The 14289-nt window shown below is 40.4% G+C and overlaps 1 protein-coding gene across 2 annotated transcripts; it reads left to right on the top strand.

The window, feature by feature from the left end:
• The first annotated feature begins 1067 nt into the window (after window positions 1-1067).
• fdps (farnesyl diphosphate synthase (farnesyl pyrophosphate synthetase, dimethylallyltranstransferase, geranyltranstransferase)) lies at window positions 1068-13695 on the top strand. 2 transcript variants are annotated; one of them, XM_080426650.1, is made up of 10 exons: window positions 1068-1207; window positions 4108-4260; window positions 5685-5825; window positions 6984-7064; window positions 7180-7302; window positions 7873-7961; window positions 8626-8698; window positions 9220-9297; window positions 10668-10802; window positions 12310-13695. In XM_080426650.1, the coding sequence occupies exons 1-10, from the start codon at window positions 1205-1207 to the stop codon at window positions 12508-12510; spliced, it is 1077 nt and encodes a 358-aa protein (XP_080282776.1). In that variant the 5' UTR covers window positions 1068-1204; the 3' UTR covers window positions 12511-13695. The 2 variants fall into 2 exon arrangements, with proteins under 2 accessions (XP_080282776.1, XP_080282775.1); XM_080426649.1 differs by lacking the exon at window positions 1068-1207 and adding an exon at window positions 2318-2670.
• The last annotated feature ends 594 nt before the right edge of the window (window positions 13696-14289 follow it).

The following is a 14289-nucleotide window of genomic DNA, read 5'->3' as shown; positions in this document are numbered from 1 at the left end:
TAAACCCAGGTGTAATGATAGTTTCAGAATTATAAGGATGGGTCATAAAACATAATACTACAGCCAGTGGTGGAAAAAATACTCAAATTCTTTACTTAAGTAAAAGTATCAATACTGCAATATAGAAATACTCTGTTAAAAGTAAAAGTCCAGAATTAAACATTTACTTGAGTAAAAGTACAAAAGTATTGGCATCAAAATGTACTTAAAGTACCAAAAGTAAAAGTACTAAAATGTTTGAAAATAGCCAATCTATAAGCTCACAACGCGTTGTGAGCTTGTAGATCTGCTATTTTCAAATAGCCTATGTATAAAATAGGGCTAAAGTGGTTAATGTATGTTTTATAATGTAATAATTCATATCTGAAAAGTAGTCCTCAAAGTAGTACCTCAAAACTGTACTTAAGTACTTAAGTAAATGTACTTAGTTACTTTCCACCACTGACTACAGCCTACTAGAGTGTGTGTGTGTGTGTGTGTGTGTGTGTGTGTGTGTGTGTGTGTGTGTGTGTGTGTGTGTGTAACACACACACACACACAGATAACTGCAAGATAACTGCATCCAGTGATCTTGGTACATAGAAATTGATCTATTGAAGATTCTGACTTTCAAATGTACATATTTTTGTTTTGATTGTATTGCTGTATTGTTGTATTATGCTTTCTGCTTTGGCAATGTAAACGTATGTTTTCTCATGCCAATAAAGCCCTTTGAATTGAATTGAATTGTGTGTGTGTGTGTGTGTGTGTGTGTGTGTGTGTGTGTGTGTGTGTGTGTGTGTGCGTGTGCGCGCGCGTGCGTGTGCGTGTGTGTGCACGCAGTGCGTGTGTACTCAACTCAGTACACAGTAGTGTAGCAGTCCATTGACAAATCTGAACGAGAGAAACAAGTCCCACCATCCAGACCACGCCTCTTCCTCCTTCCCATTGGCCAGGCGACGTGAGAGCCCATCCTGGTTCGATGGCGCCAGCGAATGAGAGCCTTCGATGTCATATGGAGCCTTAGAAGCCCACGCCCCACTCCCCGCAGAGGACCTTGGGAGTTGCAGTTCGGTGACGTCGAGATAAAGCTGCCGGCAACGGAGACAGAAACTACAAACCGAACATCCTGTTTTGTATCGCTGCGTCTCATACACAGACTGACAGCCAGCCAAGCCGGGAGATCTACTTCTGTTTCTGATCCACTAACTTACAGTTATCAATCATGGTAAGTCTGTTTCATGTGTTGAATATATAGGTTTATATTATGGATTATTGGTTTATGTATTGGGTGTAGAATCAGAAGACTGGTTTTGACTGAACGGGCGCTGATCGATAACATATCATTTATTTAGGTGTCATCATTTAATGATGATAAACATTATTTTAATCACTTTCAACCTGGCGTCCCCTTTGAGCATGCTATAGTAGATCAATTCAGACTTTTTCAGACTCAAAATCTGAGGACATAACATGTATCAAGTGTGTATGTTTCATTTCTATCTGTTCTTCACTGCATTACAAATGTAACGTGATTTGCCGTTACAGTAACGTCATAGCAGACTAGTTGCATTATTCTGCTACACGGTTTTTAAACTATAATGATGTATAGCCTTGGATTTATCGATTTTTACATTTGCATATCTATCATATATACGAAAGTAAAAGTCAGACTTGATCAAATACATCTACGATAGTCTTAGTCTTGATCCAAGGCTAATAATGATCTTATTTTGTATTAATAACACAGTTAAATAAAATATGAAGTCACATATATGCAGTGGTGGAAGAAGTACTTAGATATTTTACTTGAGTAAAAGTAGCAACACCACAATGTAAAAATACTCTGTTACAAGTAAAAGGCCTGTGTTCAAAATGTTACTTGAGTAAGTACAGAAGTATTGACATCACAATATACTTAAAGTACCAAAAGTAAAAGTACAAAAATGTTTGAAATATTATTTTCAAGGCTATTTTCAAATAGCCTAGGTATAAAATAAGGCTAAAGTGGTTAATGTATGTTTTATAATGTAATATTTTATATCTGCAAAGTAACTAGTAACTAAAGTTTTTAAATAATTGTGGTGGAGTAAAAGTACAATTGCCTCTGATATGTAGTGGAGTAAAAAATACTGAAAATTGGAAAGACTCCAGTAAAGTAAAAGTACCTCAAAATTGTACTTAAGTACAGTACTTGAGTACATGTACTTAGTTACTTTCCACCACTGCACATATGTGACTTCATATTGCATGGTTCTGTAGGTAGGTCCTAAACACGTAGCACCTGGGTCCTGGTTTCACGTCGACCCATGTTGAACGTGACACCGTAGATGCTAACTAAGCTAATAAAGCAGCTAATCCTCCTTTCATCTGATCTGTCCTCTCCTCTTTATGACAGTGTTTTGTTGAGAGCTAACCTCCATGGAGCTAACAGGCTAGCTTAGCAGGCCAGTACAAGCTATTTATTGAGTGATCCATGTTAGTTATTATAGATTATTTATGATGCAGGTAACGTGACCTTTCTATGAGATGAAACAACACTTGCTCGGGGCTCTGCTCGCCCTGACTCCTAAGACCATTAGAGCTGCTCCTCCACCTCCTCCTCTGCGTTACATCTTCTCCTCCTCCTGCTGCCCTGCTCCTCCTCCTCCTCCTGTACTTTGCACCTCCTCCTCATGTCCTCCTCTTCCTGTACGCTACAGCTCCTGCTGTCCTCCTCCTCCTGTAAGCAAGGTTAGCCTTAGATCAAGACTATCGTAGATGGATTTCATCGAGTCTGACTCATACTTTCGTATCTACGAGAGTCTTGGCGAACACCCCCCCCCGCCCCCAGTTTGCCCTGGAATGTCACCAGTAAAGCCCGTATTTCTCATACAACATGTACAAATGCAAAATATAAGGTGCTTGCCCCAAATGTTAACTAGGTGTCCGGAGTATTTTTGCAATGTATTAGTCCATATGTTTCAATAAAGAAGTGTTTTAATCCCGTTTGTGGCCGATTCTGTCGGTATTTCTCAATGGGTGCTGGTGACGGGGCGCATCCGGTGAAAGCCGGAATTACTGTCAATGTAAACGAGGGGAAAGAAATGGCGTTCGGCCACAGGCTGGATTAAAACACTTCTTTATTGATAAATGTCGACTACTACATTGCACAAATACTCCGGACACCTAGTTAACATTTGGGGAAAGCGGGTAAGCACCTTATATTTTGCATTTGTACATGTTCTTGTTCGGAGAAATACGGGCTTTACTGGTGACATTCCAGGGCAAACGGGGGGGGGGGGGGGGTCGCTAAGACTCGTAGATATAAAAATGTCAAAATTGATTTAAAAAAATACATCTACCAGAGTCTTGATCTAAGGCTATGTCTAACTATGTCCTCCTAAAAGTTGTGTCTCTGTAATGGGACTAATGACACCTCCTCTGTGCAGAGAGACTGACTAATGCAGTGGTTGTCAAAAACCATTTTCATGTCAAGGACCCTCAAACTGATACTTATTATTAGCCATGGATCCCCCCATTTGAAAAGATGTTGTACCAGGGACCCCCCATAGGAGGAGATATTTGTTGTTGGATTAGACAAGTACAGAATTCTCCCTTTGTATAATGTAATCGAAGAGAGTAACCTATTATCTGAATGAGTGATTACCTTTGAGGTTGTGAAATTATAGTGCAATCAACCACTTTCAATCCAGTGAATGGTGTCCTTATTTTATGCGAGTCAAAAGCAAACATAAAATTAAAATAAATAGTCAATCTACTGGCTCGCAACGTGTTGCATCACATTATTTAAAAAATAGTGCTTAAGATGGTCCTCATTTTGCGGGGTATCCCCTCAAGGGGGTCCCTGGCACCCCACTCCACAATGCTCTTAACACAGTGGTTCCCAAACTTTTTAGTTCAAGACCAAAAAGAGATATTAGATGTTTGCCCGGGACCCAAACTAGTGAAAATAGCAGATCTACAAGCTCTTATAAAAAAATTAATTAAAAAAAATGTCTTTGTTTAAACTATATATATGCTTTTTAAATGTTGGAAACGGAAAAAAAGGGGATATTTACTTGTTTGGGAAACACTGCTCTAACAGGACTAACCCCTCATATCATATCATGTGCCTCCTCTCTGCAGGGGGACAGCGCCACTAACGGGACTCGCTGTAAGAAGGCTCTGCTGTCAGACTCTCAGCTGTTCCAGGACCAGTTCGATGAGCTGGTGACAGAACTCACAGAGGGAGACCTGACGGACCCTGCACTGACCGACGCCCTGACCCGACTCAGAGAGGTGAGCCCTGGGTGTGTGTGTGTGTGTGTGTGTGTGTGTGTGTGATCAATACTGCAATGTAGAAATACTCTGTTACAATTAAAAGTCCGGAATTTTAAATTTACTTGAGTAAAAGTACAAAAGTATTGGTATCAAAATGTACTTAAAGTACCAAAAGTAGAAAGTACTCATTATGCAGAATGTCCCATTTCAAAAAGTTTTCAAATGTTTTTAAATCTTTTGAAAATAGCAGATCTACAAGCATTGTGAGCTTGTAGATCGGCTATTTTCAAATGGCCGAAATGTATATAGGGCTGAAGTGGTTAATGGTTGTTTTGTAATAATAATCAAAAAAAATCTACAAAGTAACTAGTAACTAAAGTGTTCAAATAATTGTAGTGGTGTAAAAGTATAATATTTGCCTCTGAGATGTAGTGGAGTAGAAGTAAAAGTACTGAAAATGGGAAAAACTCCAGTAAAGTAAAAAATCCTCAAAAGTGTACTTAAGTACAGTACTTGAATGTACATAGTTACTTTACACCACTGCTGTTAAATCATCAGTTAAGTACCTGGGTTGCATTTTAGAGAGCAACATGGATGGTAACAGCATGGCCAACAAAGTACTACTGGGTAAGGTCTCAGGTCTGACCTAGTGTTTGTCCAGAAACGCTAAATTGATTTGAGCAAACTCTATAATTCTATGAACTTTGATATGTGCGTGCACGTCCTGGTATGAGAGTTTAAACAAACTGCTGAAAGTAAAACAGACTAATAAGAGTCATACTAGGTTTAGGTCCTAGATGTCATGTTGGCAGAAATCAGGATGCACTTCAGGAAGATTAACTGGCTCCCTCTAGAATCAAAGGTCTATCTGGCGAGATTGATCATGATTCATAGGATTATACATGGAGTGGTCCCTGTGTTTAAAAAAATAAATGTCTGGTCAGGGACTCACACAAGGTGTTCACTAGATCTACCATCGCTAATGTGTGCCTGTATACGTTCAGGACTCGGGATCATTAACTCACATTAGTGCCACCCGGTGGAACAGCCTGGACACTTGTTTTTGTCATCTTTCTATGTGAGGACCACAATGGAAACAAGTCCTGGACTTTATTGTGTTATCCTCGATTTGTTTTAATGAATGAATGAATAATCTAGGATGTTTGAATACAGTATGTACAGTCAATCTACAGTGGATATAATGAAGAATATCTATCAACAGTAAAACATCTACAGCCGTTAACCCACTACACAGTCTATCACTAGTGGTATATGAGTGTATATACAGTGTGGATATGTCAGCAAGCTACACAGTGGGAGAATGGACAAATATGGACCGTCATGGACAGTCAATCTACAGTGAGTATACAATAATCAGAATCTCTCTGTCTCTCGTTTAAACCGTCTCTTTCTTTCTTTCTCTTTCTTTTCTTTTCTTTTAGGTTTTGGTGTACAACTCCCCCGGAGGCAAGAGGAATCGAGGCCTGTCTGTGATTGGCTCGTTACGGGAGCTGGTCCCGCCCACCCAGCTTACCCAGGATGCTGTGCAGAGAGCGCTGCTGGTTGGCTGGTGTATAGAGCTGGTGAGAGCAACTAACCTAACCAATCAGAAAAGACCCTGCACACAAACATCAATACATTACCACGCTGGGCAAGACCTGGGATGTTGGTTGTCTAGGCGGAAATGGTTGAATTTGGTGGAAGTACCGCCCAAGGAAATGACGTTGATGCTTTACAAATCTGTTCACATTCTCCGTGAATGAAACGAGTGTTGTGATTGGTAAAAAAATATAGTTTCCGGGGAAACACGTACAACAGAAATCCTGTCCACTCAGGACTTCCGAGACACGCTGGTTTAGGTCGTGGCCAGGCTCTTCTCTTCGCAGATGAGTGAGACTGGGAACGAGGCTACATCAATACTATATACCGTATACAGGAAATATCATTGCTATGTATCACTGTGCACATTACTCGCTACAATGTGATGACTTTAAGCACCTAAATCCTGTATACTTAGTTGACTGGTGTCCCCCAGGGCTCTATATAAGGTCAGCTCCTGTTTTACCTCAGACAACACCAAATGCCTTCGCTGAAAATAGCCGATCTGCAAGCTCTTGCATGTAGATCGGCTATTTTCACCACTATATTTGAGGTTGTATGCATGTGGTTAAAGCTGCACTATGTAACTTTCCTCTCCTACCCCGGATTTGAACCCGGCTTCCTGCGCAAGTGCTGATGTTTTTACCATTGAGCTAATAGAGCGTACCTGCTTGCCCAGGGGATAAATTGAAACTTGATCATCAGGTCAAAATTCGTGTTAGATATGTCTAGGTGAGACATGACCTTTGACACGATCTAAATGTCTCAATAGAAGAGCAGTGAGACATAGTACAACCACCCCATCTGTATAGGTTATATTGTATTAACATACTCTTGATGTTGAGTACTATTACTCTAGTAATACAACATCACACACATTTTAACCACTTTTATCCAGATTTTAATACGTTGGCTATCAAAAACATGTACATCTTTTTTTTTTGTTTAAATCCTGAAAGTATTGGAAAATTTGGGGGTCCTTGACAAGTTTGAGAACCAGTCTGGACTAGGCTATTCCACTTGAAAATACTCTTTTCTTATCTACTACTGAAAACCTACCTTTATTAATTCCTCTCTCTCTCTCTCTCTCTCTCTCACTCTCACTCTCACTCTCACTCTCACTCTCTCTCCCTCTCTCTCAGCTCCAGGCGTTTTTCCTGGTAGCTGATGACATCATGGATGCATCTGTCACCCGTAGGGGACAGCCTTGCTGGTACAAGAAGGTCTGTGCAATAAATAGTAATAATGATACCAACTTAATGTAATCCTGAAACATAATATTCATAAATAAGACTAAATGGCTGTTGTAAAGTTATATAATTATTGACTGTGTTGCAGGATGGTATTGGATTGGACGCCATCAACGATTCCTTTCTGCTGGAGGGCGCCATCTACAGGCTGCTGAGGAGACACTGCAGGGAGCAGGGCTACTACGTTCACCTGCTGGAACTGTTCACAGAGGTAATAATACTAATTCATCCCTTGTTTTCAGCTTCACCCTGCTGATTGCTGCCCCAGAGAGGAGTTTTAGGAGCGTTAGGGTTTAAGTGCCTTGCTCAGGGACACCTCGAAACATTAAGCAGGGCCGGGAATCCAACCTGGGACCTTCTGCTTCCCAGGCAGGCTCTCTCTACCCATTCTGAGGTCAGGAGGTCACCTGTCGTGCCTCCTCTCCACACTATGCTTACTGTCTCTCAACACCAATGGTTCCCAAGCTTGGGGTCAGGACCTCCAGGGGGTCCTCAAATTATTTTGGGGGGTCCCCATGATTAGCTTAATGTGCAACATTGTTCAGAAGCTCACTCAACAGTAAACAGACCAACATACAGTATAAGTGTATACAGGTTATCTGCACATTTCTAAAGTTACAATTTAATGACTTTTAAGACCTTTCTAATACCAAAATGACCAAATTGTCAAATATGACATAAGAAAGAGGCAAACATTGTGAGAATAGTCAAAGTACAAGCTCACAACGCCTCGCAGTGCGAGCCTTAACACAAATGTTCTCTTCTCTCTCTATTCTCCCAGACCACCTTCCAGACAGAGTTGGGTCAGGCTTTGGACCTGATGACCGCTCCTCCTGGTCAAATAGACCTCGACAGGTTCACCATGGAGAGGTGAGACATGCAGACAGACAGACATGCAGACAGACAGACAGACAGCTTTACTATGGAGGCGTGAGGCATGCATGCAGGGAGACAGACATAGTTTAAATTGTTAATATCGTCGCTGTCGGGCAGAAACCTCTTATCTCCATATTCTAACTTTTTGTGTTTTTTAGTAAATTAACGCCCTACTTGATCATTCTACAGCGTCACACAAAAGCATCAAAAGTAGCAGATGTACAAGCTCGAAACGTAGCACGAAGTGATGCGTTTCGAGCTTGTAGATCTGCTACTTTTGAATTTGAATCCTGAAAAGCAACAGTTTTGGACATGTTTGGGACATGTTTCCACCCCACAGAGACGATATAATAAAATATATTCTACATTTGATATAGTATTGAGACTCTCTGCCAGTTAATGTCAGTAAAGAATGTTTAATGTATTATTTGAATGATTAAAGAAACATGCTAGAAAGTAGTGAAATTAAATGAGTAATCTGAACTGTTGGTCTATTTAGTAAGATGTGCATTTTGTCGGAACACGTGTGTAACAGACTTATATTTTATTATGTAAAATGACCACAATGGAAATAAACTCATGAGCTTCATTGTTACTTATCCTTTTGGACAGATGCATTTTTGTCAATAAAGATGCCAATCTATCAAATGTTTTTCAGGTATAAAGCTATTGTGAAATACAAGACAGCGTTCTACTCTTTCTACCTGCCGGTAGCAGCAGCTATGTACATGGTAAGTTAAAATGAATATAAATGTACATGGTATGTTTTGTAGGACTATGTAAGGTTACCAGTAGGATATGTCAGTCTGTCCACGATGACTCATCATGAGATCACAAAACAATGCTATGATGCAATATGGTGGTCAGAGAGGTCACGGTCAAGAAGGTTAATCATTGATGAACATATTAGATATCCATACTATAGCATTATACAGTAGAAGCATTTCTATTGAGATAAATAAAGCCCAACTACCTCTATGTTGCTGTGTTGATCCACCGATGGAAAGACATTAATAAAATAAGATTTTAAGAAACTGAATCATTGGTTAAGTGATGTATCAAATAAATATAAACACATGATATTCCAAGAAGTGATCAGCATGCAATCAGCATTTACCATCATTTTATACTTTATACATTATTTTACCAACATGTTATGGACTAAATTTATAAAATAGCCAACAGATTATTCTGTGCGCTTGATTGTGGTCGAATGGTGTCATAATTAACATGTAAAAATGTAATATTTCAGGCGGGAATCGACAGTGAAGAGGAGCACAACAACGCCAAACACATCCTGCTGGAGATGGGCGAGTTCTTCCAGATACAGGTTAATATAACACTCATCTTCTTCATCGTCATCATCTTCATCATCACCATCACGTGTCAAGTCAACATGTCCATAGTGACATATCGTTCCAGTAAACTCCTATCTCCATATTCTAACTTTTTGTGTTTGTTTTTTTGGTAAATTAATGCCCTACTTGATCATCCTACAGCGATCCACAAAAGCATCAGAAGTAGCAGATCTACAAGCTTGAACTGCAGTGCGTTTTGAGCTTGAAGATCTGCTACTTTTGCTATTTGTGAATTTGAATCCTGAAAAGTCCGTTTTGGACATTCCACCCGACAGAGACTATATATACACACGGCAGACACACGGCAGCAAGTTGGCAAAATGGCTGCCGTGTGAATATAGTGAATTGTAGCTGTAGTGCAACATAGACCTGTTTACTAGCTGTAAAATGCACATTTACTGACACTATACAGTAATATTGTGTTGTACAGTAGACAGACAGACAGATAGATCTATATAGAGAATAGACCGTCCCGATTGCTCAATCTTTAGATAATTTAGATCTTCAGACTCCACCTTAAAAAATAAACATCTAGTGACTTTGAACGGCCCTTTAGCCCACTTGATCTAGCCCTGACGACCATGCTGTCTTATGCAAAGGTTAAAATCCAATTTAGATAACATGTTATTTAGACAGATGGCAGGTTCATTTATTTACCTGGCATCCTATAGTTTCAATGTACAGATTTGTTATGTTTTATTTTATATTGTTTAGACTGATATTATAGCTTGCTCTATATATCTATGTTGCACAGTGGCGCAGCCAGAACGCTAGTATAGGCTGGGCCTAGGTAGGAGCGGGTGGCACGCATGCACGCGCGCGCATGTGTCCCCGACCCTTGCGCGAAGCTTTGCGGTTATTGGGCGGATATTGGGCGTTTCTTTTGTTACTTTATTTCGGGGTTAGGTTAGGGTTATGTTATTTAATTCAGATTTTTGCCTGATTTTACCGATTTTTTTATCAAAACATTTAATATAAAATAATAATAATAATAATTAATTATTTTATTTTATTTTATTCTTTCCTAAATCGATTGGGTGGGCCAGCTTTCTATGTGGGCCACGGCCCACTCATGGCTGCGCCTGATGTTGCATGAAACTAAACTTTTTTTTTTTTTTTTTTTTTTTTAACAATTTAATTATCTTGGTTTACCTATGATCCTAGATTACTGAGGCACTACACTGTCTACATTTAATGTATGTGTTTCCCTTGCTTACTGTAAATCGCTCTGGATTAAGAGCGTCTGCTAAACGCCTACATTGTAAATTGTAGATGTATCTATCGAGATCAAGACAAGCAGGTAGTCTTGGTGTTTTCTTCTAACCAGCATGTCTTGCTGTAGGACGACTATCTGGACTGTTACGGAGACCCGGCTGTTACCGGGAAGATCGGGACGGACATCCAGGACAACAAGTGCAGCTGGCTGGTGGTCACAGCCCTGGGGGTCATGACCCCAGAGCAGAGAGCAGAGCTGGAGGTCAGAGTTCAATGAACAGCCCTTTTGTTGATCGCCTTGTCTCCTCTAGAGCATTGGTTCTCAAAGTGGGGTCTGTGGACCCCCAGGGGTCCTTGAAGGGGTTCCAGGGGGTCCCCAGCAAAATGTGTTAATATAGCATCTCAATAGTTTTAACCTTTTATACTTTGGCTATTCAAAAATAGCAGATATACAAGCTCATAGCTCGGCACCGAGTGCCACACTATGAGCTTGTAGATCTGCTATTTTTGAAAAATCGTGAAAATGCATGCAAATCTTTGAATATATATATTTTTAGCGCAAATCTTTGAATATATATTTTTTTAGCGAACATTTGTAACTCAAATCTTTGCTTCTGGGGGTCCCTGGAACAAAATATTTGAGATGGGGGTCCGTGGCCAAATGCATATCATTTTGGGGGTCCTTAACATGAAAACATTTGAGAACCACTGCTCGAGAGTAGACCAGTGGTTCTCAAAGTGTGGTCCTTGAGCCCCCTCAAGGACCAATCTTGAGGGGGGGGTCCCAGCTAAATTATTGATAGTTAGGAACTAATTGACCCTTTTGGATCTGTAACTCTGAGAGTGTACGAATGTACTCTCAGAGTTAGAGTTGGTGCGGCCATAGCTGAATGGGTAGAGAGGCAGCTTGGGAAACCGAAAAGTCCCAGGTTCGATTCCCGGTCCAGGCGATGTGTCGAGGGGTCCCTGAGCAAGACCCTTAACCCCCTAACTTGACTGTCCCCCACCCTGCGCTTAGTCTGACCACTTGAGCAGCAATCAGCTGGGTAAAGCTGAAAAGTCTTATTATTATTATTATTATTATTATTATTATTATTATGGGGGTCTGTAATACATAACCTAACTGGGGGTCCTTGAAATAAAACAGTTTGAGAATCACTGCACTAAACAACGCTTGTTGATCGGTTTGTTTTCTCTAGCCTGCCTTTCTTTCACCCTTGTTCTCTGATGAATGAAGACCAGTGTTAATTTCGTCGATGAAAAATGTTCGTACTACCTTTTTTCACTGACGAAAACTAAATAGAAACTAAGCTATGATGACTAAAACTAAGACTAAATATATTGACAATTTCGTCTACAAATAAATACTAGACTAAAATGTTAGGGAGGGACTAGTGGAGAAGAGATCCAGTAGAACTCAAATTTCATTTTAATTTTACACTTTGGTAGCACTCTGAAAATATCCAATCCACAAGCTCACAACGCGTCACGCTGCTATCCGTTGCGAGCTTGTAGATCGGCTATTTTCAGCATGCAACCAAGTGTAAAATCAGCCATTACGACGCCATCAAGGCCCGCCAAAATACATTGACAAAATCAACTGTAGATTTAGTCGACTACAATCTTTTGATAATTAGTCGACTAAAACTTTTCATATGACTAAAACTAAATGAAATTGTATTCAAAAGACTTTGACTAAACTAAATCAATTTTTGCTGTCAAAATTAACACTGATGAAGACGTGTGTATTTATATTTGTCCTCTTCTAGGCGTGTTACGCCCGCCATGACGAGGCCAGCGTGGCCAAGGTGAAGGCCTTGTACAACCAGCTGCAGATGTCCTCCCTCTACCACAGACACGAAGAGGAGAGCTACAAGCGGCTGCAGAAGCTGATCGCCCGCCACGCCCAGAACCTTCCTCACGAGGTCTTCCTCAGCTTCGCCAAGAAGATCTACAAGAGGAACAAGTGATCTGAAGATCACATTTAGATGTATAGAATGTATTTTTTAATGATATAATAAAAAGGACTGAGAGGGAAAGGGGGGGGGGGGTGTTCTTTCATCAAAACTAGGCCGGAGAAGAGCTGCTACTGAAAGTGTCTTAAGTGTTTCTCTGGGTTCCAAATGGACCTTTTCTGGTCTGTAACTCAGAGCGTACTTACAGGTCCATTTAGTTTCATTTGTACGCTCTTGAGTTATGGGGGTCTTTGAAATAGACAATAGAAGAGCAAGGCAGCCCAACTGGCTTTTACTTCCCGTATCTGTGTGACTCAGGTGGTCACCTCGTTAGGAGACGGGAAGCAGGTTGGAGTCTATTAACCCTTTAAGACATGAGACCGGTTCTAATTCAGTTATACAGTTTTTCTGAAAAACTCATGTTTCTATATCAGTGGTTCTCAAACCTTTTCATATCAAGGACCCCCAACATGATATGTATTTGCCCACCAACCCTCATCTCAAAATAGTTTGTTCCCGGGACCCCCAGAAGCAAAGATCTGAACGATTCTTTACCCCATGTTCACACAATCTTCCCAACATTCTGACACTAAAATGGCTTTTTTCAGAGAAGAATCAGGAGAAAATTTACTTTGTTACCAACCTTTCTCTGTCCCAGCAACACTCTCTTGTGAGATCTAGCACAAGTAAACATAGGACATTCATGAGATCTGCCGTCAGACGCCGCCCACTTAGGAGACCATTTGTGTACCATTTCACCCCTTGTGGCATAGGGTGGGTTGGGCTATCTTTAAGCATCTTTGGCTGTAGTTCTTTTCCAGGCTTTTCCCCTGGGGACATGAGTAAGGCTAGGAACGAGGTTAGGTCTAACCAGGTTAAACCTTCACCTGGTGCCCAGATAGCAACTGGTTCCTGGTTCAACAGAATGAATACCAGCAGTACTCTGGTAGTGGAAAATACACAGCTATGGTACTGTCTGTAGCAGAGGGTGGACTCTGGTTAAAATGATCAATTGTAACCAGATTATCAATAGATAATCAGTCTGGATAGTTTATCTGAATGCTGTTGGGATGTTCAAGACAGGAGTTCAGAGGTCAAAGTTGTTGTTTGATCTGTTTTTCTCATCTCTCTCTGTTGTAAAGTCTGCTGCTTACTGTACTTTTATATTGCACATGTCTTTAATAAACAAATGTGACTGTTGGATTTGGGGCCTCTCCCCTCTCTCTCTCTGTGTGTGTGCGTATGTGGTAAGTCATTAGATTATACAGCATTGGTTAATTATTACTGACTGGAACCAACTAAGTAATACATATCAAATACACAATTACAACAGATGTAATAACCTCTTTATTAATATTAAAAGGTTGGCAGAACTGCTGATTCGATGGACTAAAAAGACATTGTGTGTAGATAGACAGACAGACACACACACACACACACACACACACACACAGACATCCTACTGTACATAGAGTATTTTTTTATAAAAATAATTCCGATAGCAATGACAGGCAGATAACTATAGCTTTATAGCAGCTATGTGTGTTAACTTACATAATGGTGTAGCCATGGTTCACATGACGCTTTATGTTTCAGGGCTAATAATGGTGGTGTGTGTGTAGTTAAATGTCAAGGTTACACTATGGGATGCTGTTCAACCAAACAAGGTGTGTGGTTTGGGGGGGAGAGGGAGGGGGGGGGCTAGGTTAGACACAGACCAACCGGACGTGACATTGTTTCTACCTTCAAAACAAAAGCTTGACCTCGCAACATTCAACAAAAAATAATTTGAAC

Source organism: Gymnoscopelus braueri (genome assembly GCF_963280865.1).
Source record: "Gymnoscopelus braueri genome assembly, chromosome: 4".
Classification (NCBI taxonomy): Eukaryota; Metazoa; Chordata; class Actinopteri; order Myctophiformes; family Myctophidae; genus Gymnoscopelus; species Gymnoscopelus braueri.
Note: the sequence above shows the minus strand (reverse complement) of the source record. Positions and strands in the feature narration are given on the sequence as shown.